Source organism: Plectropomus leopardus, chromosome 9 (assembly GCF_008729295.1).
Source record: "Plectropomus leopardus isolate mb chromosome 9, YSFRI_Pleo_2.0, whole genome shotgun sequence".
NCBI lineage: Eukaryota > Metazoa > Chordata > Actinopteri > Perciformes > Serranidae > Plectropomus > Plectropomus leopardus.
In genome coordinates this window covers 15,370,504-15,397,752 of record NC_056471.1, presented here as the reverse complement: position 1 = coordinate 15,397,752, position 27,249 = coordinate 15,370,504, and the positions used below count along the sequence as shown (strand labels likewise).

The 27,249-nt window shown below is 40.8% G+C and overlaps 3 protein-coding genes across 5 annotated transcripts in view; 2 read left to right on the top strand and 1 right to left on the bottom strand.

Annotated features, from left to right (window-relative positions):
* LOC121948507 (ras-GEF domain-containing family member 1C-like) overlaps nt 1-15,613 on the top strand; it is a 68,022-nt gene extending 52,409 nt beyond the window's left edge. For both annotated transcript variants that reach the window (XM_042493910.1, XM_042493911.1), the window contains exons 2-14: nt 4,914-5,129; nt 5,336-5,458; nt 5,687-5,824; nt 7,909-8,130; nt 9,285-9,359; nt 9,854-9,952; nt 12,094-12,196; nt 12,287-12,366; nt 12,461-12,556; nt 12,668-12,763; nt 12,949-13,072; nt 13,200-13,272; nt 13,940-15,613. In XM_042493910.1, the coding sequence (XP_042349844.1) occupies nt 4,914-5,129; nt 5,336-5,458; nt 5,687-5,824; nt 7,909-8,130; nt 9,285-9,359; nt 9,854-9,952; nt 12,094-12,196; nt 12,287-12,366; nt 12,461-12,556; nt 12,668-12,763; nt 12,949-13,072; nt 13,200-13,272; nt 13,940-13,964 (1,470 nt within the window). In that variant the 3' untranslated portion in view covers nt 13,965-15,613. The remainder of the gene's footprint in view (nt 1-4,913; nt 5,130-5,335; nt 5,459-5,686; nt 5,825-7,908; nt 8,131-9,284; nt 9,360-9,853; nt 9,953-12,093; nt 12,197-12,286; nt 12,367-12,460; nt 12,557-12,667; nt 12,764-12,948; nt 13,073-13,199; nt 13,273-13,939) is intronic.
* Nucleotides 15,614-16,481: 868 nt separating this feature from the next.
* Nucleotides 16,482-17,370, bottom strand: tmem126a (transmembrane protein 126A). The gene has a single exon (XM_042493913.1). It carries the CDS (start codon nt 17,234-17,236, stop codon nt 16,619-16,621), a length of 618 nt encoding a protein of 205 aa, XP_042349847.1. The 5' UTR covers nt 17,237-17,370; the 3' UTR covers nt 16,482-16,618.
* A 723-nt stretch (nt 17,371-18,093) lies between these two features.
* On the top strand, nt 18,094-26,566 carry clk4a (CDC-like kinase 4a). Of its 2 annotated transcripts, none has more exons than XM_042493909.1 (13): nt 18,094-18,219; nt 19,953-20,104; nt 21,706-21,955; nt 22,617-22,719; nt 23,029-23,095; nt 23,194-23,310; nt 23,432-23,598; nt 23,697-23,791; nt 23,911-24,040; nt 24,129-24,211; nt 24,299-24,378; nt 24,496-24,586; nt 25,803-26,566. In XM_042493909.1, exons 2-13 carry the CDS (start codon nt 19,953-19,955, stop codon nt 26,010-26,012), a joined length of 1,545 nt encoding a protein of 514 aa, XP_042349843.1. In that variant the 5' UTR covers nt 18,094-18,219; the 3' UTR covers nt 26,013-26,566. The 2 variants fall into 2 exon arrangements, with proteins under 2 accessions (XP_042349843.1, XP_042349842.1); XM_042493908.1 differs by having other exon boundaries at nt 18,095-18,219; nt 19,953-20,113.
* Nucleotides 26,567-27,249: the final 683 nt, after the last annotated feature.

The window sequence follows — 27,249 nt, the reverse complement described above, 5'->3', positions numbered from 1 at the left end:
CACATTTTCAGAAAACGTGGCGTAAGCGATATGGTTGTGAAATAGCATGAGAAGTTAGAAAAAGTGGTATTTCACGATGCTCTCTTGGTTAGTCACAAGACTCGTTGGGTTCATTTGTCGGTCCTGGGAACAATGCTCGAGTTCACAACAAGTGATGAATTACAACAAAGGTGAAATGATCAGTTCTGGCCACTGACTTCTGATTCCAAAGTTATCTCTGGGGACTGCACATCAACTTCATAGCAGCACAGCTATGAAATGGCGTTGTCTCCAAAAACCACAACTACCTTGCAGATTGCTGCTTAAAGGAACAGTGTGTAAGATTAAGGGGGATTTAGTGGCATCTAGCAGTTATAATTGCAGGTTGCAACAATCTGAAACTTATCCAGGTTAGAATTCCTTTAGTGTTTTTTACTGGGAGCCAAATTATCTGCAGAGGTCTCTTCCTCTCGACAACATGTGGACACGGTGCAAGAAAAGTGTTTTTCTTGTCGTGGAGAGGATTCTGCCTGTGGTGGCTGATGCGTGAGTGAGTAAACATGAATGGCCTTCTCCAGAGCCAGTGTTTGGTTTGTCATTTGTGGGCTCCTGTAGAAACATGGCAGTGCAACATGGCGATCTCCATAAACGAGATCAGTGAATTAGCAAAGGTGAGTATTTGGTACTGGTTACCTGGATGTTGCTGTGTATCTGACTTAACTGAGTCGGATTAAGCATTGTGCTCCTATAACATCTGATTTATGATGAACAGTCATAAAAAAAAATCAAATTGATGCGGCAGAACCAAAGACATCATCTTTTTTATTCCGTACATCTTGAAACTCTCTTGTCAACACTTGGCCCAACAATTCCCACAATGCAACTTGACTTGTGAAAGTTAGATTGGATATTCACGTGTTATTATGCTAGTTGACCTATAAACTAATTTGATGTGTATAATTGGCAGAGTTTCCATTTAAAACAAGGATCTTTAGAAGTGAATGGAAATTCACTGTGCTATTTTCACTTTTGACCAAAGTGGACTCTGTTAAGTAAAAGTTAGACTTTTACTTGATAAAAGAACTTGAAGATGCATCCCTACAGTTTCTCTTCTTTTTGTGAAACCATAAAATGCTCTACTACTTCACATTTCAGCACTTTTTTTTTTTTTTTTTTGGAGCTTTAAAATCAGTTTTGGTGGCACACGACCCTGTGTGTCATACACAGATGTATCATAACATGTACACATCTGTGGAGGAGTTACCTGACTGACCTCTGCTCGCATGCTGCAGACTGTCAGGAATCGACTGACACAGACGCAGAGAGCTGTGATGAAATAATGAATCAGAGTCGGAGGAATGCTGGAGGGAGGAGAGGAGAGCCGAGGAGGGGAGAAATAAGGAGAGTGAAGATTATCACAGACGATAGCAGGAATCATTGACAGTGTGGGCACGTTCAATAAAACTCTGAGTCACTCCCATACATATATGAATACAAACACTGGTGGTGAGAGGGCTGTGTGAGTTTGTATGCATGAGATGATTCACAGATAAACTCCTGGATTTAGTCACACGCACCTGGAGCTGAGACTTTGTCTTCTTGTCAGGCCGAAAACAGAGGAGGTTTCCTGCAACCACCATAATGCTTTCCTGCTGCATCTGTGTCGTTACAGGGGCTTGTTGGATTTGTCCATTTCTCTGTTTATCGGGACATGTCTGCTCTGTGGCAGCATCTTGTAATCCAATCTAGAGGAGGTCGCTAGAAGGACACCCCCGGCTTTCCCCGTTTGGAAACTAATCTAAACAGTGACAATCACGTGTATAGAAGGAGAGCAGCTCAAATGTTGTATTAAGAAAATTAAATATCAGCATTTTAGATTAAAGTAGTAATATTTTTCATCTGAGGAAGCGTTGGTACTGTCTCATTGTGCAAAATATACTATATTCTAAGTTTCAATTTCATGGCAGGGAGAGACACGAGGATTGTGTGTATTTATGGTTCATAGCTTCAGTATTAACATTGATACAGCTCCATTAGATGTCCTCATTGTCACCTACTCAGTTAACCCTTTTAAACTTGGAGTGATTTCACTGTCCTTGTGCTGCTTTCAGACACTTTTCAGAAGTATTTGAATCTGTGGACCCTGATTGGTGCAATTTTCTAGGAAAAAGGCAATGAGCAAAAAACACAAATTGCAAGAAATTAGTAAATTTAGAAAACTGTTTTTCAAAGGCTAAGGCAGGAAATAGTATATATATAATTACATTGAAATTATGTTACAAAATGATTACAGTTTTAAGCACTTTTCCAGGTCATTTATTCTTCTTCTTCTTCTTTTTTTTTTTTTTTTTTAACTTTTTTTTCATATTTTTACTAATTCTTAGGTAATTTTCTTGTACTTTTAGCAAATTTCTTCCAATTTTTTGGGTAATTTCTTCTTTCATTGCAAGCCAGTTTGCTCAGGTTTCAAATGGTTAAATGCATCTTTTTTTCCTCTCACAGACTGTGAGTCAGTGTTTCACACTTCCAGTGTTTCCCCTACTTGGAGTTGAGGAGCCATTATTATAGATCTGAGGAGCAGACAAGAAGATGTCGGCCCTCTTTAACCACAACATTATATACGAAGAGATATGGCTGTGGGTGTCAGCAGTGGCAGTAGAAAAGAAAGCTGTGAAACCGCCCCACAGAAACACTCCCCCGTCTCCCAGCCCTCAGTGTGCCTGTCTGTGTGTGTTCATGTCTGTGTGTGTACAAGTGCATGAATAAGTGTTCATGTATAGGAGAACAAAGGAGGGCTGAATCCCTCACTCAAGAAACTTGAGACATGAGCTGTATCTCTGCACGCCAGTGTGCGCTTGACCTTTCACCCAAGGGACCTGTGACACCAGTTTATCAAGGTGGCTGATAGGCGAGGGGGGAGGGGGGGTGGCCTGAAGGTCACCAGAGGATGAAGTGCTGTTCCTAGGATGATAGCTGATGCAGCCATATCATGCAGATTTCCTTGTAACTGTTACTAGGGGTGGGCGATATGGCCTTAAAATAATATCATATTTGAAGTATTTTTGATAACAACATCCTTGATGATATGACAAAGAGAATATTTGATTATTTGTTTCAAGAATATAAAACTGTAAAAAAAAAAAAAGTTTAATAGTTTTATATGTCATCATAAACATACGAATAACATAATATTTAGTAAGAACTTAACAAAATCTTTTGATTGCAAACAACAGTAACTCAGAATGACATTCAGAATAACTTGTAAATATTACAATAAATTAACCACAAGTTACACATGTTAACGGGTGTAAAGGAGAGAAAGAGAAGCTATGCTGCTGTCAGAACAGCCGCTGACTGAGTTTACTCTGAGCGGTAATTCGCTAAAAGAGATTGTTTTTAAAACATTTTTTGTGAAGCTCTATCTTATCTGACAATATCAGATTGAAAGGGTTTTTTTCCACCTCTCTTACTCCTGTTAGTTTTTGTCTCACTGTGGTTTTGCTGTCCCTCTCGTCACTCCTGCAGGCAACAAGGCTTTGCGCTGCTGAACTTGCCTGAAGGCACCTCGGTGATGATGAGTGATTCAGGTCAACGTAGTCACCAGGTTCGGGCAGTGAGAGCAGGAGCACAGCAGAGTCTGTTTTTATTCACGTTAATGTCAAATTTGGACACAAGTAACCAAAAACTGCCAAGCTACATATCAGAAATGTTAACCCCATATGAGCCGGTTTGCAGCCTTAGATCCTCAGGTGGCGCCCTTCAGGTCGTTTCAAAGTCTGGGCTTAAGACTAAAGGTGACCGTGCCTTTACCATCAGGGCCCCTCGGCTTTGGAACAACCTGCCTGAGGAGATGAGGCTCGCAGAATCAGTGACTTCTTTTAAAACATTTCTTAAAACTCCTTTTTATAGACTTGCTTTTATGTTATGTCATCTTTTAATATCTTTTTATTTTGTTTTTTTTTTTAATTTATTTTACCTATTTTATTTATGTTTTACTTATTTTATTTCATTTTATTTGTGGTTTTATTGATTTTATTGCTTTTGTTGTTTTTGCTCTATTTTTTTGTAACATTTTATACTGACATTTTGCATTATATGTCCTCTTGTTTTAATTTTACCTTAAATCTACCTTAGTTTCATCTCGCTTGTGTTCAGTAAGACTGTTTGGCTCTCTTTTGTTGTATTGCCTTCTGATTATCCAATTCATTTATCCAAATGAATAAAGTTAGTAGTGGTGGTGGTGGTGGTGGTATCAGTATTTGTGTTAGTATTTTAAAACGTGTTGAAGGAGGAGTGTCTATAATTTATCAGTTGTATGTAGGGGACATTAAGGTGAATGTGAGTGATGATGATGATACCCGGAGGATCACAATGTTTCCGTAGTATCGCTACTCTAGCGTACAGTGCAGTGAGTGCCTCTCTCCACTACAGCTGCAGTGTTTGTCCATTGAGGGGAAGAACATGTTGAATTTTTAAAACGTGTAACCCAAAGCATTCTTAAAGGGAGAGACGTACAGGGCAGAGATGGAGCCCACACAATCGCTTTCAGGCAGCGACAGTCTCCACGGCGACTGAGTGACCCACATATTTCGTCCTCTGTCTTGTCGACATGGGAAACAGGGGCAGCTGTTGGGGGGTATTCCATATCCCCTGATGACGGCATCCGTTGGATGGCATGAGTGTGTTGCTGCACAGAATGAGAGCGAGCAGGCGATGATACACCAGCAGGATGAACAAGAAAAGTGTGTTTCAGGCTGATTGAGAGGCTTAACAAATCTATTGCAGGGAGAGAGTAAAAGAGCGAATGATGCATTGAATTCATTTCCTCTTACCAAATCGAACTCCTGCCAATACTGTACTTGAGTTTCCATTTCAGAGAACCCAGCTTTATCCCTCTTCCTCATTTTGTTTTTTTCTGTCTATTTGTCTTTTAGAGAGGAATGCCCCAGACTGTGTGCTCAGGCACCATGTTCACCACTCCCAGTGGCTTCAGCCCCCATCTGGCCTGTGCTGAGCCTGGGGAGGAGGAGGAGGCCCCACAAGAGGGCCCGGGGCCTGTGGCTTGCCTGGCCGATGGGCCCCCGATCACCTCCGCCTCCCTGGACACCCTGATCCAGAACCTGGTGCCCACTGCCGATTACTACCCCGAGGTAAATGGAAATGTCCACTGTTAATTATAAACTCCATCAGAAAGTCCATTTCAGTTTATATGGGTACTGGCAGTACTGCCAATTACATTATTAGCCCCATGCCTCTCTTTAAAGTGATACCTTCCTTTAATTAAAGAAAGCCGCAGTGTTTTTTTATTGATGAAGTGGCAGTGTCTTAGTGAATGTCTCCTTCTGTCCTCTGACAGAAAGCCTATGTGTTTACCTTCTTGCTGAGCGCTCGTCTGTTCATCCCTCCTCCGGAGCTGCTGTCCAGGGTGTGTGAGCTGTGCATCAAACAGCAGCAGTTGGATCAGAGCCCACTCGATACGGTCAGCACTGCACCATGCACAAATACATAACTCCTCTATGAGTATGCGCGAGCTAATGAACAGGAACACACGCAGGCACAGCAAAAGCTTTCAGATATATTTGTGTTCTGCATGTCAAGCAACCACTGATTTTCTGCCAGACTGCTGACTTTATCGTTGTGTTTTTATTTTGCTGAGGGAGTCACAAATGTTGACCACACTGAATTGCTTTCACTTCTTCAACAACAGGCAAAAGTGCGCAAGTTTGGTCCCAAGATCTTGCAGCTGCTGACAGAGTGGACGGAAACGTTCCCCTCCGACTTCAGGGACGAGAAGATGGTCGGACACCTCAAAGACATCATTCACAGGATAGCTCCGTGTGATGAGGTACATCTGTGACATGAAGCTGATGCCAGATAATAGCAGTAGGGCTGCAACTAGTGATTATTTTCATTGTTGATTATTCTTAGGATTATTTTCACAATTGATCAATTAGTTGTTTGGTCTAAAACAATACACACACAAAAATGTGAAAAAGTGTTGATAAGTGTTTTGGCAAGCCTAAAATAATGTCCTCAGATGTCCTGTTTTGTCCACAACCTGCAGATATTTAGTCTTCTGTCAGCGAGAAGTAAAGAAACCAGAAAATAATCACATTGAAGAAGCTGTAATCTCTTCTTTTTCAGAACATAACCCAAATCGATAAATCAGTTAGCAAATCAGTTGGAGTTTTTTTAAAGATTATTTTTTGGGCATTTCCCCATTATTGATAGTATAACTTAAGAGAGACAGGAAAGGGAGGGAAGAGAGGGAGTATGACAAGCAGCAAAAGGCCGCAGGCAGGGACTGAACCGGGGCCGCTGCAGAAGCCTCAGCCATATGGGACGCACACTGTATCAGGTGAGCTAGAAGTCGCCCCAGATTGTTTTAATAGTTAACAACTAATCAATTAATCATTGCAGCTCTAGAAAGTACGAGCAGTCTAGTCATCTTCACCAAGGACAGGAATTCTGTTTTTAAAGGATGCTAGATTGTCTTTTTACAGGATAAAAAAGCCAAATGCTACCCATGAAGTTTCCATAGGAAAATAATTTATGGTGGGCTGGAAGCCTCCTAACTTTGTCCATATTGTAGTTGTTGCCATTATAGCCTTCATAAGCCGTAGCTGCAGTGAGAAATGCTCTGATGGGGAACAAAATTCAATTATCATCATGACCACTGTAGCAGGGTGATGGAGGGAGTCAGTGGAGGGTGAGTAGCCACAGTGCTGCATTACACAATCTTACAGTACAGGAGAGGAGAGAAGGGAAGGAAGGATGTTAGAGGAGTGGCTCTATCTGCAGCCTCGAGGGAAAAAGAGGGGGGGGGGGGAGGGGGGGAGAAAGGGGGGGGGGGATGGGATACAGGGGCACAGAGAGCGGAGGAGAAGGTAAAGAAAGGAGGAGGGTGATGGAGTCTGAGTGGAGGACCAGGAATAATGGAGGGAGGTGAAGAGAGGACAGAAAGAGGGGAAGGGCAGGTAGTGATGAATGTGCTGCTATTTACAGCTTGCTGTCTACAGTATGGGTGTGTGTGTGTGTGTGTGTGTGCGCGTGTGTGTGTGTGTGCATACATGTGGGAGCCATGGCTCTGGGTCATTTGTGAGACAGACTGACCTCACGGCCTCGGTGTCCAGTCATCTGGAGGGAGGGGCACAGAAACACACATTCCTGGACACAACACAAAACCTCGAAACCACATTTTGATTCAGTTGAAAATGAACTCGTAACTCTTGGCCTCATTAAATCCTTTCAAACACCATTAGACAATGTCAGAATGCGTTTTTGTTGTGCTAAGAATAAATATGTTTTGAATCTTAATGTTTCGGAGATTAAATCTTCTCACCAAACAGCCACAGCGTGATACAGTTAATGAGGTACAAATTTATGCAAAGAAAGAGTTTATAAATTGCCAGAAATGTATTACTTTTTTTTTTTTTTTTTTTTACAAACAAGTAAGTTATGTTGTTTATTATAAGGATCCCCATTAGCTGACGCCTAGGTGACAAGCTAGTCTTCCTGGGGTCCAAGACAACATAAAGATTTATAAAGATATAAAGTAAACATAAACTATGATCAGTATTTATATTTACTTTACTTTTTCAAGGCAATCAGTTTCCAAGATTATTTTAAGTAAGATCAGCTTGTCAGATTTTACAGTGCGATTATCAATAACTGCAGCTTACTGATTAATTGTAAATTTAATTGTTCATGAGTTGTAGAATTAAGTGGGGATAAAATGAGAAAGGCTGCTTTAGCAGAGAATAGAGAGCTGACATATGAACAACCAAAGTAGAGGTTCTTCTGATTTATGCGTATTACTGATCTATGAAGCTATGAATTAATAAATTATTCATTAAAGCCATCATTCTCCTCTCCTCTCCTCTCCTCTCCTCTCCTCTCCTCTCCTCTCCGCTCCGCTCCTCTCCGCAGGCGTACTGGAAAACCCTGAACCAGGTGCTTCAGAAGCTCAGCCAGCGGCTGGCCCTGATGAGCCAGGGGGAAGAGAGCATCGTCAAGGTCTCCCTAAACGCCTCCTCCATCTCTGACAAGCTGGTGGCCTTCAAAACCAAGCCTCCACCCATCCAGAAGGACATTCTCTCCATCTGCAACGACCCGTACACACTGGCACAGCAGCTCACCCACGTGGAGCTGGTGAGGAGAGGGGGAGGAATGTGTGGGTCAGATAAAGGTCAGGGTTGGGGATGATAACAAGGATGGACGAGGAGGAGTAAAGGATGTTACATAGCCAGAGAGAAGGAGCTGAGGATGGTGAAGCATGGGTGGAGACATAGTTTAAGTCAACGATGTGGAAGTCATGCAATGTAAGACATCAAACACAGAGACGGAGTAGATAGAAAGAGATATGAGGGTGATGGAAAACAACTCGAACAAAAGAAAGAAGGTGGGAGGTATTATAGCAAACACAACTGACAGAACCACTTGACATTGTGATCTAGTAGCGTTTTGAAGCGCTTTGTCAAGTATAACCCTGATTAATACTCGTCAGCGCTAACTGGTCTTCACCCAGTGTAACAAGAAGAACAAAGGGAATAATGCAACACAACATACATGAACAAAGGATCTGTGCAGTGTCCCTCACATTGCATGCATGGTGCCTTCAGTCTATTCATGTGTGTCTTGATGTGGGCACGTGGATCTGGGGGTGGTTGTGTTGCTCTGTGTGTGTGTGTGTGTGTGTGTGTGTGTGTGTGTGTGTGTGCCTGAGTAAGCTTGTACCCTTGTCTGAGCGGTGACATCACCCCAGAAGTCAGTGATGTGCCTCAGGCTTCAAACAAAGGGGATAAAATGGCTGTGGATATATGTGACCTGACAGCTTCACACTCTGGCACACAAACACACACACACACACACACACACACACACTCATAAAAGAAGAGAGAAAGAGATAGACGGACACATACACACATACAGAACTATTTCTATTATAGGTTTGTAGCAACACGTGAATTCTGTTTAAAAAAGAATTAGATGCCGTTTTGCTTTCTGTCGCTTTCTGTGTACGGTGAGTGTGTGTGTGAGCGTGCAGCACTGTTTTTGTTTTGGATTATATCACAAGTGGAGTCTGATGAATCATTTTGATTTGCACATCCATGTGACTGCTCAGTTGTCTTTTAATAGATGTGAATATTGTCTCTAGTGTCAGTTTGAGGAAATATGATTCCAGTGAGTCACGTCAATGAGTCATTACTTCCCCTTATTGATTGCCTGCTTCCATTACCGAAATGAAAGAATTATTAATGGGACTGCCCCCATCGGTGTGTGTGTGTTTTTTGTGTGTCTTCCAGGAACATTTGAGTACGATTGGGCCAGAGGAGTTTGTACAAGCTTTTGTTCAGAAAGAGCCGCTAGATGGTACCCAGGTAAAGTTTTATTTTTAACATTTACAAATAAACATTTTCACATGTCAATAATATTTTCATGTATGAAGCCTCGACTCTAACTCTAATTTTATTATTATAAGCTTCCCTAAGTGGCTATATTAATGTCAACTGACCACTAAGGTCAAGTACAGCTCAGCACTGTAAAACCACAAACTGTAGCAAGCACGATTGCTTCATCCTCCCTCTGTGAAAAACTGTTGCTTTCACTCTCTCTTCTCTGCTCAGTTGTTTTTCTTTGTATTCAATCTCCATCTCTTTTGCTCATCTTCTCCCCATCTGTCCTCTACTACATTTTTGCTCTTTTTCTCTCCATTGATTGTGTTATTTCTGCTCCCAGCTCGCTGTCTTTGTCATTTACACTCACATAGGGGGGTCAGCCTGTAGTTGGAAAGCTAATTAGGTTCATAGGAATTCCCTATGGAAGCGCTTCCTATACTGACTTGTGTGCACTTGTGTTTGTGTGTCGTTGGCAGCCATGCTTCAGTGACCAGAAGAAGAAAACCTCCAACCTGGAGGCTTATGTCAGGTGGTTCAACAGACTGTGTTACCTGGTGGCTACAGAGATCTGCATGGTGAGTGGCAAATGTTGGTGCACCCGGTACTCATTTACTCTGACATCAGACTCAAGAAGGAAAGAAACAGCACAGAAAATATACTCATTATGCCACACAAAAGGAGATGAAGTATGTAAATCTATGTATGAAGTAAGATGTTTCCTGTTTTTACCCAGATTTTATATTCTGTTGTACCTCTGTTTACTTTCAAACATAGGACTGAAAACACTGAAATGTCACTTTACAATATGCTTAGATCAGCATTTTAGAATATATGCATGTTCTTATTTTATGTTTTTATTTATCATAGCTCCAGTCCTGTATTATTCCCACATTTCAAATAACAATGCCTAGAAAAACATAATATGGTTGTATTTCATTCTCATAAACAAATAGAGGGGTTTAGAGAAAGGCAGTGTAGCTGTTACAGAGCGTCACTGCCCCCCAATGTTTTTTTAATGTTACTACATTATCCATTGGCATGAATAGTTCAACTGTTTATGCCAGTGCCTGTAAGGCAAGGCAATTTTATTTATATTGCACATTTCAGCAACAACACAATTGAAACTGCTCTACATAAAACATCAAAAGCATCTAGACACGGTAATAAAGAAACACATTGTAGAAGGACGTTTAAATGCAATTAAAAACTTAATTAAAGAGCTAGAGAATATGAAATGAAAACAAGCTAAAAAAAAAAGAATGCTAAGATGGATATGAAATACAAAACTAAACGCCAGAGTGCAGTTTAAGAAATTAATAAATATTTTTATTTGATGAAAGACAACTCAAAGTTGCAGTGGTCCTGCAGTTTCCTGGGAGTTTGCTCCAGATATATGGTGCATAAAATCAAAATGCTGCTTCCACATGTTTAATCTTGACTCTGGGGACACAAAAAAGACCTGTCCCAAAAGACATGAGAGGTCTGGATGGTGCATAGTGGCCCTAAACCATGCAGTGCATTATAAATCAACAGTGGCATTTTGAAACTGATTCTGTGACAGTCAGGAAGTCAGTGTAGAGACCTCAGAATTACAGTGATGCGGTCTACTTTTTTTTTTTTTTTTACCTTGGCGAGGACTCGAGCTGTAGAGGGATATAACTTTGACAAATTAAAGAGGTTTTGCTCATTTTTAGGTTCATACTTGTTCTAGTGGGAACCCCAAATATGTGTTTACATTGTTTAATGCTAACAAAACACTTAAATTTTAAGCACACGTTTGTGCTGGAGCGCCTGTCTCAGAGGGCTCTGTTTTAGCATCTATGTCTGTAAGCCCCCTTCTTAAAAAGCCTGGGCTGATGTTATTGGTCAACTTTTCCGAGTTTTCTGCTTCTCTGCACCAAGCAGGTCTAGCTGCGGACACACAGTAGCTATGGGTAGGTTTAGGAAAAGATGTTCCTAAAGCTTAGCATGCAATCTTCCAGTGGGCGTAGTTTGGGATTCTTTCATTAACTCTTTTAAAAATAAATTGGATAAATTCTGGTCAACATGGAATAATTTGGATCATTTTAAAGCTGATTTGTGACTATTTTTCTATTTTTGTAATTATTCTATGTATTCTGTAATACTGTTTTGTTTTATGGCCGTTTGATGTGGTTGCAAGGTTGGAAATGAACTTTCTTGTCCACCTGCCACTGTGGGTGGTAGATTCCAAAATGTACAAGCCACTCAATAGATTGCCATTGTTTTTTGGCAGGTGAGTGAAGCAAATCTAGCAGCCACTTGCATATTTTACCTGATTTGGCTGGTGGCTGGTGCTAATTTCCAACCCTGTGTAGTTGGTGAGTTTGGTGTGGAGGATTTAAGTCATGTACCAGAAAATTTCATTGAATTTCTAAACACAACCAGAAGTTCCAGCAGAAATATATATTATTATAATAGACACCTGTAACCAAGTTCATGTTTCCCTGATGTGAGCATTTAGCTACATGTAGCAGAGCAAGCTATAGAATGTGAAGGCTTGCAGTGACATGCCTGAAGCAGATGACCATATAAAGAAATCCACTGTTAAATGGCCAATGGCCAACTTTGGCCAAGTTTAGTGTGAAAACTCATTACTGTTATATATATATATGTCAGTAAACAAGGAAAAACACAATAGGTCCCCCTAAAAAGATAAATCTGAAACGAAACAATCCTTTGTCCCTTTTTCTCACAGCCGGCAAAGAAGAAGCAGAGGGCCCAGGTGATCGAGTTCTTCATTGATGTTGCCAGGGAGTGTTTCAACATCGGAAACTTCAACTCCCTCATGGCTATCATCTGTGAGTCTAATTTTGTGATATCTGAGATAAATATCCCTGAGAATTCTCCCACACTTAGTATTAATAGTTGAAATGCGTTTCCTCCTGTAGCTGGTATGAACATGAGTCCTGTGTCACGGCTGAAGAAGACTTGGGGCAAAGCCAAGACCGCCAAGTTCTTCATTCTCGAGGTAAACTCAGTCCACCTGTTCACTGACTGAGACGTACGAGACGGTAATAACTTGAAGTTGACAGTTTGTTGCTTGTTGCCGTCTGCTTTGACAGCATCAGATGGATCCTACGGGAAACTTTTACAACTACAGGACAGCTCTGAGGGGTGCAGCCCATCGCTCTCGGACTGCCAACAGTAACAGAGAGAGGGTAAGGCTCGGCTCCACGTCGCTGCCATCAGTCTGAATGCATGCTGGCATCGTTTTAATCATTTGTTTTTGTGTCCACGTCTATGTCTCCCTGCCTGTTTTCTCTCTTCAGATTGTGATACCCTTCTTCAGTCTGCTGATCAAAGACATTTACTTTCTGAATGAAGGATGTGCCAATCGGCTGCCCAACGGCCACGTCAACTTTGAGGTGAGCCAGTCACCTTTTCTCCTGACCCTGCGACATTTTAACCCTTCCTAAAAACAGAGGTTGATTTAGACTTTCACAACTTCATGATGTCCAAAATCTAAAACAATATCTTATTTCATATCACACTATCAGCATGATATCAATATATTTTGCCAGCGCTAACTCAGTGCAATTTTGTTTCCTAGAAATTTGTGGAGTTGGCGCGGCAGGTCGGGGAGTTCATAACATGGAAACAGGTGGAGTGTCCATTTGAGGAGGACCGGGCCATCCTACACTACCTCCACACTGCTCCCATCTTCAGCGAGGATGGTGAGAATATGATTTTACTTTAGAAACTTCTCTGCACTTGCTGATATAAACATTTTCACTATAGTTTGTAATGTTTGCTTTTACTTAAAAATCCTCTTTACTTATTTCTTTTCTCATTCTTTTCCAGGACTCTACCTTGCCTCCTATGAGAGCGAGAGTCCAGAGAACCAGGTAGAGAAGGACAGATGGAAAGCACTCAGGTAAGAATATAGAGAACCCCAGTAATGAGTCCTAAAACCCAGAAATTCATGAGCATTTCAGCACCTCCGGTTCCCTTGTGTCAAAGTCAGTGGGGTTTTATTTATGGGTTTTTGGTTAGAGGCATTAAATAAGGTTTGTGGTTAAGCTTAAGACACTTTCACGTTTTGTGCAATGACATAAAATACACCATTAAATAACCCACTGTGAACTTTGAAGCGTTTTTGGAGGTCGCTAATAAGAGCCTAAATGAGACTACAGAGTGTCATCACGCCAAACCGGCCTGAACGCAGCTTAACAGCCTCGTAGAGGCAGTGAGACCGTAGTATGGTTCATTTCCAGCCTAACATTAGCTTTTTACTTGTGGCGATAACATTTAGGCTTCAAAAACTCCAAAAGTGGTGTTCATTGTGAATATTATCTTGCTGGACAAAATGTATACGTATCATAAATGTTTGTTTACCACAGAGCTTATTTTCCACCGTAATCCAAACTCCAATGTAAAAACCCCATAGGCTTTTCGGCGAGGGAACCAGGGCAACGATAGCTTCCGGGTTGGCCCACAGAAAAACGTCATCCCTGGGGCACTCTATTTATACTTGTTGAATGAGAGACGCTATATCGACATGCTGTGCTTCCATCGACATTTCATCTCTCTTCTCTCATCAGGTCTAACGTTCTGGGAAAGACATGAGGCACTGACAGCAGCTGACCCTCCCACCAGCGAGGGAGCGTGTGTTCTCATTGCACTAAAATGAACTGTGAAGGAACCTAGCTGGTACTTAGGTGTTTTTCTATGAAGAAATGATGAAAAAAAAAAGAAACACGATGAACAGGATTCATCAAGAAGAGTGTAAAAAAAAACAAAACAAAAGAACAAATCACATAAAAGTGAAAAGTTAAGCTATGGAAGCTGGAGCAAAATGCCTTTGCCAGCATATTAACTCTGAGAGATGAGGTACAGTGTGTTGCAGAGGGATACAACCTCTCCTCTCCCCTTCCCTCGATGTGTGTTTACTCTGTGAAGATATGTTTACTACTATAGAGAGTACAGTTACAGGGAAAACCACTTTATAAGATGAAATTCCTACTGATTGTTGTTTTTTGCATTTGCTCCTCTCATCCTTTTCTCTCTCTTTCTCTTTCCTTTGGTCCAAAGCCTTGTCTAGGTATTTAATTTGACTTATTTTCCTCCTTTACTTGTAATGTACTGTAACTAAACTTACAATGATGTGAAGGGCGCTGGCTAGCCCATATCAGCTGTCTAATTTTATAGGTCTACTGAAGGAATGGCACCTGGGAGGACAGGAGGACATGCCTTGAGCATTTTACCACTTCATCCCACGTGTACTTTTATGTGTGCGAGTGTGATCCAGATGTTCATGCATTCACGTCCTTTCAGATTGTCACTGTCTTGTTTTGCATGACTGGAGAAACCTATTTTATTGCTCATCTCTTCTTGTATTTTAATTTATTGTATCTTATTTGGGGTGGGGAATATGAACCTTTTAAAAAAAAAAGTGTTTACTACTTTTAAATGTATTGTGCCAGTAATGCAAGACAGTATAGCGTAACAGTCACAAGGGGAGCTAGGCCAGGTGTAGATTGTGTACAGGTGACATTTAGCCCTCATCTTTCTGCTCTTCAGGAAGTTTTCTCTGACTGACATTCAGTTGTCTGATATATTTATGGAGATTTCTGTGCTGACAGATGTATAGTTTTTATTGTAACTTTCCTTTACTGAATATGAAGTCCGATGGCATGCTACCACAGGTGTTTTTAAAGGGGCATTAAGCGTTTCCACCTTGTAAAGATTACCACTGCAGACTTTGTAGTGACGACACATCGTTGCATTCTGAGGAAGGACGATTATGAATTGGAGACTTTTGTCTGTCTATAATGTAAAGAGGGAAACTTGTGCCATATGAATCACTGGTTGTCACGACAATTCAGGTTCCTCTGACTTGAAATGTGTTGTTTATCGTTTTGTGGGATCGTCACTGAGCTTTGTTTTGCCAGTTTTGTTGTGATTCGGGAGCCATTTTTGAGGGTGGGTGGCGGGAGGAGAGGAGGGTCATGGGGAACTATGTAATTATAAGCTTTTTAAAAAAACAAGTCTTATTCAGTTTGCTATAATTGATTGATGTCAGTGTTTTCTCTTTAGAAGCACCTTTCCCTCTCAATAACAGACTGACTTTAATTCTCCCTCCTCATTTGCCATCAATTGCTTTCCCTGTAACACGTTCCCCAGATAAGTTAAGACTGTAGAGAGCCAGAGATGTGAAGTCAAACCTGCCGTTCAAGGTGAAGACATGTTTTAATAAAACATTGCCCGTGTTGAAAGTGTGTTTTCAATGACAATCGCCGACATTACATCAGTCCTTTTAACGGTTTCATTGCACTGCCAAGTCCATCTTTGAAGTTTTTGCTTTCACACATACATTACTGCGTGCAGTTCAAGGAGTGCATTCAGTGTTTCTCATGGTTATCAAGGCCAAGCAGACACAATTTTGGCTCCAACATCTCTGCAAAAATGTGTGACTGGTTCCTTAAAAGCCTTTAATAAAAGTAAACCATGCATAGTTGACTGCCTTCAGTTTGTTTTGTTTGCTTGGTTTGATTTGGGTTTTTTTTTCATTGTTTGTACCCTGAACAAAGCATTGCATAGAATTCATACAAACAATAGTGCTTTTCAGAACAATGGAGGGGCCCTGACATTTTATTGATGTGCAGCCACTTTGTCATTTGCATGTTAACATTTTTAAAATGTTTCATTAGGAACAAAAATGCCCAAACTGCTGACTGTGAAAATCCAGGCATTGCAAGGTTTTGTGTGCAGTCCCAGCAAAAATAAAACTGAGTCACAACAAAAAAAACAACCAATGAGAAAGTTAAAAAAAAAAAAAAAAACAATAATGAAAACAAAACAAACAAAAAAGTACAATTATTTGTGGGGAAAAAAAACTTAATTCTCGTCATTAAAAAATAATAATTTGATAAGTCTAGTATTGATTGCAATATGCAGGACATTTCATGGCAAGTTGCTCCCCCATGTTTTAGAAAGAATATCAAACCAGTTAGCTCAAGGCTGAAATATCTGTTACAGGCATCTGAACGTGGTGATGTCAGTTCAAAGGGCTAATGCACCCGAAAAGCAATGAATTTATGCAACTGATTTAATGTTAGTTTTGACAAACCGGCAATCTTTGAAAGGTAGCCAACACTTAATTTTATTGCCAGGGGAACATCTCAAGTATATCACATTAGACATAGTGAATTAGATTTGCAGAAAACCACAAATCGGTGTAAATCAATGAAAAAAGTGTTTAGTTTGAGCAGGAGTGCATTTCAGTCTTTCAGTTCTTCTCCTCCTGACCCAAATGTTATGTGGGCCAGTTTGGTGTAAGTTTCAAAGTGCCTGGAGCTCAGGAAGGTGCCGAAGAAAGCCTGGAGCAGCAGCACCGCCCTCATCCTCCTCAGGATCGGTCTGGAGACGTCCACCCAGTGCCGGATCACGTTGCCCTTCTCTGGCATCGGAGCTGTTTTGTACGTGGTGGCGAGTCCCATATTCACAGGTAAGGCCAGGAGGATGGGGTACACCCCACCACCGACCACACCGACAAGTGCACCTCGCATCAAGGCGCAAGTGGGACAGTTGAGGTCACCGGACAGGAGTGGCGCGGACACTGTGGCGTTATACAGGGCGAATGTGGTGATGAAGGGCAGCACGGCCATCGGCAGGCTGGAGGCGAAGGGCGCCTGGGACACATTCAGAGCTCTGCGGTACAAGCTGTTGGATATTAGTCCTGCAAAGCCACCGTTTCCCCCCAGATACAGGGGTCCATACAAGAAGATTTTCTGATCAATGTCAGGCAGTTTCTCGAAATTGTTCGCCAGCATTTCAGCAATCACTGCTCTTGAGAGCCCATTTCCGGGGACGCTCACCTTCTGCTTATTTTCAGACATCTTTACAATTAATATTCAAACCAAAGCGACACGATCCACTGCTCGTAGTTAGAAATCCTCACTTACAATTTGGATAATTCAATAATTACATTTAGGTAAGGTGGTCCTCGGGATGGAGACAGGGCGCAGACATGTCTTACCCACAATTCAAAGCGCCCCAGCACTCTTTTACCCTGAGTATTGCCTCTCAGGCAGAGCTCCAAACGCGCGCGCTCTCTCTCTCTTAAAAAAAAAAAAATAAAAAAATATATATATAGTATGTTTTCCTCTAAAAATGCCCTTGGCTCTCATCTCACTACATCCCTTCCTTCTGTCTATCTATCTATTGAAGAATGACTGCCATTCACTGTTATTAGTCATTGCAGATAACATACAACAGTACAGTCAATCACCAGGACTTGGTAAAAAAGTCTTATAAAATATATTGTCCCTTCCTCTTGTAATAATTTCCAGAAGTGCCTGAAATTGTCTGAGCTGATTACTATCGAGGAATTTAAGTCAATTTTACAGTATCAAGAAAATAGCACTGTCAATGTGATGCCTTTCACATAATTAGAAAAAAAATATCTGTACAGACAGTGTAAATATATCCTGTGTGTGTATCATAATTGGACATAAGCACCAGAAATGTCATGAATTTTCTTTCTTTTTTTGTCTTTTTATCTCTTTTTATACTGAAAGCAATGTGGTAATATATATATGCAACATATATATATATATATATAAATATATATATAGCAGTGCAGTACTGCTTGATTGCACCTGAAAGAATATACTCAGGACAACAAAACCCTAAATTTACATTGAGTGGGCGTTGTTATTGTAATGACGTCATTGAATTTGTTGAAGAACGTTCTATCGAATTCCAGAGAAGATCGCCATCTTTGAAGACGAACAGACGGAGACATTTTTCAGTTTCTTTGTTTATAGTATTTACTGAACCAGAACTCTACTTTTCTGAATCCCACGATCGTAAAGAACAGGTAAGACAATTTCTCGCATCATATCCAACTACCGCGTGTTTCGGTTACCTACAGTTTAACGTTTGTGTATTCCCCAAATATATGCTAACATTAGCCAGTTAGCTTTCCCGAAATTCGACGCCTCGACAACATGGCAGATGCTGATCTGGCTAATTAGCCGTGGCTAGCTGCGATCACTCAGTTCATTGGAAACTGTGAGATGACAAATTGGGCCGCGACTTCTTATAGTTGTGTCATTCATCATTTGTATTTGGTCCTCTTATAAGAATATCTGCATTTATTGTAATAGGTTTGGTTAAGTGATGTAGCCTCAACGACGTTGCTGGGTGGCTAATATAGTTAGCGTGCTTAACGCTCGATGGGCCTTCAGATCGAAGTTTAATATTAGACGATTTTCTGGTTTGTTTGCTCAGTCGTAGTCCGATGACTGTATAAAATCATGGAATTATCAAAAGCAGCTGCCATATTTTGAGGTGTAAGTTATCATATGTCAATGCAGCAATTGATAAACATCGATATCTGATATGGTTGACGGTAGGCCAGGGCCATCGTGTCGTTGTGAAAACGTCGACATTCACTTGTATTAGCGCCTTGTTATAGCTTGAGTTATAGCTCGCTTTATCACTTCGTGCTCTCCGAGCATTTTTTTCAAGTGATGTGGAGTTAACATGAAGTGAATGATAATACAGAAAGGTTGAGTATTTTGATGTTTTGTTGCTATTATTAAAGTAAACCCTTGCAGATACTGCATTGCGCCCTCTCTGTTTGCAGTCAGGTAACTTCACGCAATCACAATATGGAAAATTGTCTTGTAGTTTGAGACCTGCAACCACCGATCGTTTCACTATGTTTTGCAGAATAGTTTCTCGAAGAAATGTTTGACTTACTTTGATCTTGTAATTTGTATTATATTAAAAATAGGTAAATATTCATAACGTGGTCTCAGAGTCCAGGGGGACATTTTTAAATTGCGTGGTGTGTTTTTCAAACAGTCCAAACAAATTTTTAACTTACAATTGAAAGTGGAATAGAAATAAGTCAACGTTTCGCAGTTATGAGAAGGTGAAGCTAGGGATGTTTTTTTCCCATGATAAGTGGTAAAAGATTCACACATTTGAATTTTTAGCTCTACTTACTTTAATTATTGTATTTACTGATAAACAATTCTCAGTCTCTGAACCCATTTATTATTGTCTGATTACAATATTCAGCCTCCATATTTGCCCAATATTCAGGCAGTACCAGTGCACCCAGCAATCTGGGCCAGGACTTCCTATTCTGTGCACTGGTCATAGTTGGTAGCTCAATTAGCAAATTAAAAACAGACACCACTCTGGCTAATGTCTTAGCAGGAATTGTAGTCGGACTGTAGCCAGCGGGTTCTGAAAGTGCATTTAACTCACGGATGTTAAAGAAACTAAAGAGAGAGAAAAAGAACTGGACAAAGTGTTAAGGGTGGGGCCTTTATTTATTTCAATGAAAGTTGCTCAGTAGTGCAAGATATCATAGTTTGACTTCTCAAGTATGAAATTAGTCATATCTGACACATCTTTAGGCCCACAGACTAAACCAACAAGAGACTTTATCAAGTGAGCGACTAACTTCCAATTCTGACCTTGATAACTGAAATGGGGATAAAATAATTTGATGACAATGCAATGACTGATAAATGACATGTTGTCTTTTAGAATAAAGTGGAATTTCATTTTCATCTGTTTTTCTATGTGTTTCAGATGCGGCACTCAAAGCGTATGCGCTCCCCGGGTGTTTGGCTTGACGAGTACAGCTGGGAAGAGAGAATGGAGTGTCGTAAGCGAAAGAAACACGATTCGCACAGCAGCGAACGAGAAAACAAGTCTAGAAAAACTCACCGTCACCACAAAACGTATGATGGGTAAATATCTCATTTGTTGTGTAAAGTACCTACTCAAATTCTAAGAACTTTTCGGGTTACTGGTGTCTTAAGGTACACCTTTTAACTAAAGTGAACAATGTATCAATAATTAGACTATGCGAAGGAGTACCTACGCATTAGATGTACTCAAAATTTTACCTTTTTATGAAATGAATGCATTTTCTCAACCTTTTTGTAGAAAATATGTTCAACGATCACATCATAACATGTATGGCAGAACTTGCAAACTTTTGATAAATATCAGAATGAAAAAAACATTATCTGATGTCTTCCACTTGGTTCTTAAAACTCATAGATAGCCACATAAAGCTGAAGTGGTAGATATGTTAATAGTTATCAGATGCAGCTGAAGTTGGAAAAAGTATTGTTACTCTGCCAACATAAATAGTGGCAGCAATAAGAGTGTGGTTTTAATTGGGGAGTAAATGTTAACAAATGCAGACCAGTTAAGGTTTGACAATAAAATCAATACTCAAAAGTTAATTGTAGACCACAGCATTTACATATGCATAACTTGCAATATTTGTTTTCAGAATAGCATGTCAGATACATTTTCTAAAATGAATTCTTTTGCACTTCAATGGTATTTTGCACTTCAATTTTCAAGTTCAGAACCACCTGGTGAAGTTATGTGCAATGTTAATGTTTTGCAATTCTAGCTTTTGTAGGCATGTATTATAGCTCATGGGGTTATATTGGATGTTTCCAGATCTACTCTAATTTTAATTCTGTAGAGAGGCAGACTTCCTCCTGGAAGACAGCTGACACCACTAGGGTGCCAGGGCCCTGGGGGTTTCTTGTTCTTTTTTAGATGTGAGGGTGCTAACATGGCCTGCTGGGTCGGTTGGCTGGCAGTCATTAGAAACATTCTCAGCAAACTCAATCTTAATGTGCAAACAGTAGGATGTTTAGTAGCAAGGTGTCTATAAAGAACTGTTGGAAGGTAGTAAGAATTTTTATGTTAGCAATAACCTAATTTCCCTGGGGATATGTCTGTTCTCCTCATTTCATATAGGCAGAAATTAGACCTCATTGGTGGTCATTTGTGGCATACCGAGATCTGCAGGTGGTAGAATCACAGATCGTATTACGCACTACCGCGTCTTACGCATCAGGTTGTGCTGAAAGGCTTTCAGCAACTTTCAGTGCCTCACATTCAAACTCTGCCAATATAGATCTCCGTCAGGGTGCATGAGTTTTATGCTTTGGGTTGCCAAGGACACAGCAATATGAATGTTAAAATTGCCAAAATGTTGGCATTAGCATACTCCCTAACGTACTGTTTGCAAAGGCATTAAACCATTAATAAAATGTTTTTGAGCTGTTAGCCTCATTGAATAGGATTCTTGGTGTTTGGTGTCTGCAAATCAGTATGTTGCTAATTCCAAGTGTTACATAAAAGGCCCAGGGGATAGAGTGTCAGGCGACAGGCGGACCATTAACACCATCATATCCAGTCCTCATTTGAGATCTTGATCACAGACAAGAAACTGGGCTTTTCCTGACCTGACCTACGCGTTCTAGTCCTCGTTATTGATTTGTCTGTGTCATTATTCTTTGTTAAACTGCAGGCACTACTTGGAGACCCGCAGTTTGAACCAGAGGCTGGACTCACAGGAAGGAACCACCAGGGAGCGCAGTTTGGGCATGGCCTGTGAGGAGGCCAGTCGTGAGGGCACCTGCAAGGAAAAAGACCGCGACTGGCATCACTACAGCAAGTCATCGGGGCGCAGTGGTCGGAGTGGTCGCAGCAGGCGGAGCAGCCGCAGGCACAGAGACAGACGGCGCAGACGTAGCCACTCTCGCCACAGGTCCTCCTCGGTACGGGAAACCTCCTTCCTCCCTTCTGCTTTCCTCTCCTGTCTTTGCCACCAAATCGAATGGGTCATCACTGGTGTTTAGCCAATGCTTAACACCTATTTCTTTGTCTCTCTGTATCTCTCTGTGTGTCTCACTCTTCACTATTAAGCATGATTTCCAGTAATGACAAGTAGGGGACTTTGGGGGCTCAGGAAGTAGGGGATTGTGAGTGTTTATAGATTTGATAGAGAAAAGTGGACCCAGTATTTGTGCTGAAATTTTAGTGGGCAGTTATGGGGCGTGACAGTAAAGAATTAAGTTGTTTCGGAAGACTTAGAAAGAACTACATGTAGAACGACTGTAATCAATCAAGTTCAGTTTTTTTCTGTACTACTCTGAGAAAGTCTCTCATCTGAAAATCTTGTTGCCATGTTTTTCTTCTGTAACACACACTATGTGGTGGCTGGCGCCCAATTTCTCTGACGGGGCTGAATTTGAATTTGCTGCTCCGTCCTTCCGTCCATTCGCCTGGCGGTGTTACTGAACGGGCCGAATCTATCCACCCCTACACCTCCCCCCCTTGGCCTGGTTGAATGAATGACGATGTCGCATTGTGGTGGCCTGGTGCTGGCTGACTGATGGGTTATTGATGTGATGGCGGATTGCGGCGGTGCCGGTGCAGAGGAGGAGCCATCAGCGCAGGAGCAGGAAAAGATCCAGGAGTGTTGAGGATGATGACGAGGGTCACCTCATCTATCACAGTGGAGACATGCTGAGAGCGAGATGTACAGAATATATACCTTTTTTTCTACTGTTGTTCACACTTTGTCTCTCTCACTCTCTTGTTGTCTGGTTTATTTCCAAACATTAATTTAGAGGCTGAATTATTTGGGCTAAAAGACTTACATTTTCAGTTTTAAATACTGCTTGTCAGTGTAACACATATTAGCACTGAGTTGTATTCCAGTGTTCAGAAGCCTGTTTATAGTAGTGTAGCTAAACTGCAATGCAACATCAAGCAGTGAACCAGCCAAAGGGCAGGGTTTCACTTTTTCAGTGCTGTGTTTCTAACTTCCTCTCTCTATTTCCTGTAGATGAGATTGTGTGTACACTAGGAGAGGGTGCCTTTGGGAAGGTTGTTGAGTGCATTGATCACACAAAGTAAGAAAATATTCCTCACATTTAAATGTTTTAAAAATATTTTTCCCTCATTTTCTTGTGCATTTGACATTCAAAGTATTTGAATTGTGTGTTCGCAGTGATGGAGCTCGAGTGGCTCTGAAGATCATTAAAAACATAGACCGCTACCGTGAGGCAGCAATGTCTGAGGTAGAGGTGCTTGAACAGTTGAAGTCCCTTGACACTGATCAGAGATAGTAAGTCGGTCTATAATAACTTCATGCGACAAAAACCGGATCATCTTGTGCTAATCACATGAAAATATCTAAGAACCTTCCATGCTTACTTTGCATCTACTATATCTTTGTTCCTCTCTAGTGCTTGTGTACACATGCTGGACTGGTTTGACTACCATGGCCATGTTTGTATCGCCTTTGAACTGCTCGGCCTTAGCACCTATGATTTCCTCAAGGAAAACAACTTCCAGCCTTTCCCCATTGACCACATCAGGCACATGGCATACCAGATCATCCGGGCTGTGCGATGTGAGTAATTGACACATGCGTGCATAGATAATACAGCATCTTTTTGTTTTTGTTTTAAATTTCGTAGTTTAAAATGTGTGTGTGGACTTGTCTTTCAGTTCTGCACAACAATAAGCTGACTCACACAGATCTGAAGCCTGAGAATATTCTCTTCATTGATTCAGACTATTATATGGAGTACAATCCTGAAATGGTAAGAGTCCTCAGTATATATCTTCGAAATTAACATGCTGAAGTAGTTATAAAAGTCCCAAACTTGTTTGAGGCAGCTGTGTGTATAATTTTTTTTTTTTGTTTGTTTGTTCTCCTAAGAAACGGGACGAACGAACATTGAAGAACCCAGACATAAAAATTGTGGACTTTGGTAACGCCACATATGAACACGAGCACCACACGTCTGTGGTGTCGACGCGTCACTACCGTGCTCCTGAAGTCATTTTAGGTACGTCCATTTTTCAAAGTGCTGCTCGAAAGCTTTAGACAGATCTTTTATGGGCGACTTGTTATTTAGTTAACCGTGTCTCTTACAGATTTGGGCTGGGACCATGCCTGTGATGTCTGGAGTGTAGGCTGCATACTCATTGAGTACTACCTTGGATCTACACTCTTCCAGGTAAGGGGCAGCAGAGAGCTTAGTTATAAATAGTGTGACATTTCCCATGGCATTTAGCACGATGTGTGATATTGTTTTCTTCTTCAGACTCATGACAGCAAAGAGCACCTTGCTATGATGGAGAGAGTCCTGGGGCCCATCCCAACAAACCTCCTGCAGAAAACCAAGTACGTGGACCACTGACTGGATGATTTTAATGCCACATTAGCATCATCTGCAGTTGAAGTTAATTTAATTTATTCTTTTAATTAATATACATTTTTTAATCATTGTGTGTTGTACAGGAAGCGGCGGTATGTTCACCGGGGCAAGCTTGACTGGGATATGCACAGCTCTTCTGGGAGATATGTCAGGAAACACTGTAAACCCCTCAAGGTGAGCAGAATACTACTCGAGACAGTGTCAAAGTAATCCTATGCTCTAAAAATCAAATCTGAAAATACACTTGTATTTATTAAATGTGATTTTACAAAAAAAAAACAACTCTTCCAGCCAATCCAAAACTCTGATGTCTACATGTTTAACAGCACAGTAGACACCAGTATGTCCAAGAGCTGCCTGAGATTTGCTGACAGTTACAGCACTGCACATAGGCCGCAACTTCACAAAAGGAAACGTTGCCTTATTTTGCTCCATTTACCCACTGAGCCTAAGATGCTCTATAACAAAAGACGCATTACAAGCTGCACTGAGGTATGAAATAATATAAGCTTCCTGTCCCTTAAAAGGGCGAGGGTATCTCTCCCCCACATCCCCACACCTTGTTTTGACCTTGGTGGGGAAGAATGACAGCAGATTCAAAACAATACAACACTACACACAGTACAAATGTAATGTTTTCATCTGCTAGTTTAATAACTGATGCCAACCTTTTTTAAGATCATATCCATTGTTGCCAGATTTCGCAAGTGTGTTGCTTCGACAGACAGGTTTTAAACTAAATTTTCTCATGATTTGAGTGACTATGGCTCTTAACAGGTTGTATGTTACGATGATATAGCCTGTGAAAAATAAGGTGCACACTTACTTAAATGACTCTGTGGCAAAAAAAAACCTCTCTTTATCAGTGCTCATGTTCACTTCTCCCATTGGAGCGAACAGACTCGGGACCTACCACTAGTCTTCTAAAGGGGTGGAGTAGTGGCCAGACCTAAGTGAAATGACTCGTGGTGTCTAAATGACAAACACAACTTTCATGGAAAGAAAAGACAGTTTGGAGCTGATGGAAGATTTAATTTCTGAGTTGCACTTGATGTTTTCTCCAGCAGCCAGTTTGTATGATAAGCTGGATGTAACACATTCAAAGTATCTCTGTATTTGAATACACATACAAGATCTATCAAAATTGATTTTTGCATCTTATTCTTGGAAAGGTGTTATAAATGTATTTCCCTAAGTCTGTTCCGTTAACATCACTAAACTACTACCTCAAAATTAACACCTGAAAGTTTCATTTAAAAAAAAAACAGAAATTGAGCATTATATAACTGGTATTTACTGCAGAGCTTTTTTTCTGATTTGTCCACCCTGTTCATGCTTCATAAATGATTAATTATGAAATGTTTTACAATTGTCCTTCCTCTCCCATCAGCATTACATGTTGTCTAAGTGTGAAGACCACCACCAGCTGTTTGACCTGATTGAGAAGATGATGGAGTATGACCCAACCAAACGCATCAGTCTGGAGCAGGCCCTCCGCCATTCCTTCTTCTCCTGTTTCCGCAAGAGCAGCAGCAGCAGCAGCAAAAGCACCAGGAGCACCAGCAGCAGAAGCAGCAGCAGTTGTAGCAAAAAGGACTGAACTCCTGAACCTGTAAACGTCTGACCCTAAGCTCGGGTCGGAGTCTGGCTTTCACTGTGACGTTTGCCATAGTGCACAGTGCCAGCCTCTACTTCCTGACTCTCCAGGAGAGAAGTATCTTAACTGACTGTATCAGTCCACTGCCCCGCTTTGCTGTGTCCTGTCCAAAAACCAGTGTGTTCTTTCAACAAGTTCTCATTTGTGGCATGTTTTGATGTGACGAATCTCCAGAATTTTTATTTATTTGCCATTGTAATTTAATTTGTAGCTCCTAAGCATATACTGGTAGAGCTGTTTTTTATTCATGAGTAGTCCTGATGTGTCCACGTCTGCATTGTAAAGTAGGTGATGGATAATGTAACAGATTGAGAATTGCTCGACCCTGCATCAGTCTCACCAGTGATAATTTATTCAGTACTGTAGATGAAAAATAAGCTATTGCGGGCAGTAAATACTTGTACATGGAATTTGTTTAGATTTTTTTTTCACTGACTGGTAATGTAACTTTTGCAGACAATGTACATTTTTTCAATAAACATGAATGGGTGACAGAAGTGTTTTGTTTGTGTAGTGACTGAGATGTTAAGTGAGGTGCAGTAGCTGCATGAATCCACAGGATGGCAGTCAAAAACTAAAGATGACTGCAAAAGTGCTGCCTGAAGTAACTGAACATGACTGACATGGTAGTTATCAGGATTAACCCAAATCTTTTAGTTTAAGTATTAAGTATAACAATGTAGCTCACAAATGTTGGAAAGAATATTTCTCATTTTCTTTGTGGAAGAATATGATCTTAAAATGTAAACATAAAGGCTGTACAGTAAAACTGTGAAACTGAATTGATGATCTTACAGAAGAAATAGCAGGTTTGATATTGAAAATAAGATGTGTCCCAAAATGTATTATCATACCTAAAAAGACTAGATTACTGCGGGCATATTATTCAAGCTGTTGAAGTTTTGCTATTGAAAGTGAAAACCTCAGTGTGTGGGAGAGTGGGGTTGGTTGGCATACAGCTAGTTTCTGTTCCTTTAAAGGTTACAGAAAAATCTACTGTGAAAATGACTGGACCAACGCTCGTCCAGTATGTTAAAACATGGGGGGGTAACTATAGCATTTTAACACTGTGCTAGCCAACCACCTGATGTGGCTGGCTGGCACAAATGCATGTCACAAACCACCTTATTTTACAATCCATTTATGTATGTTACATGTTTTTTTTTGCTTCCTGACACCC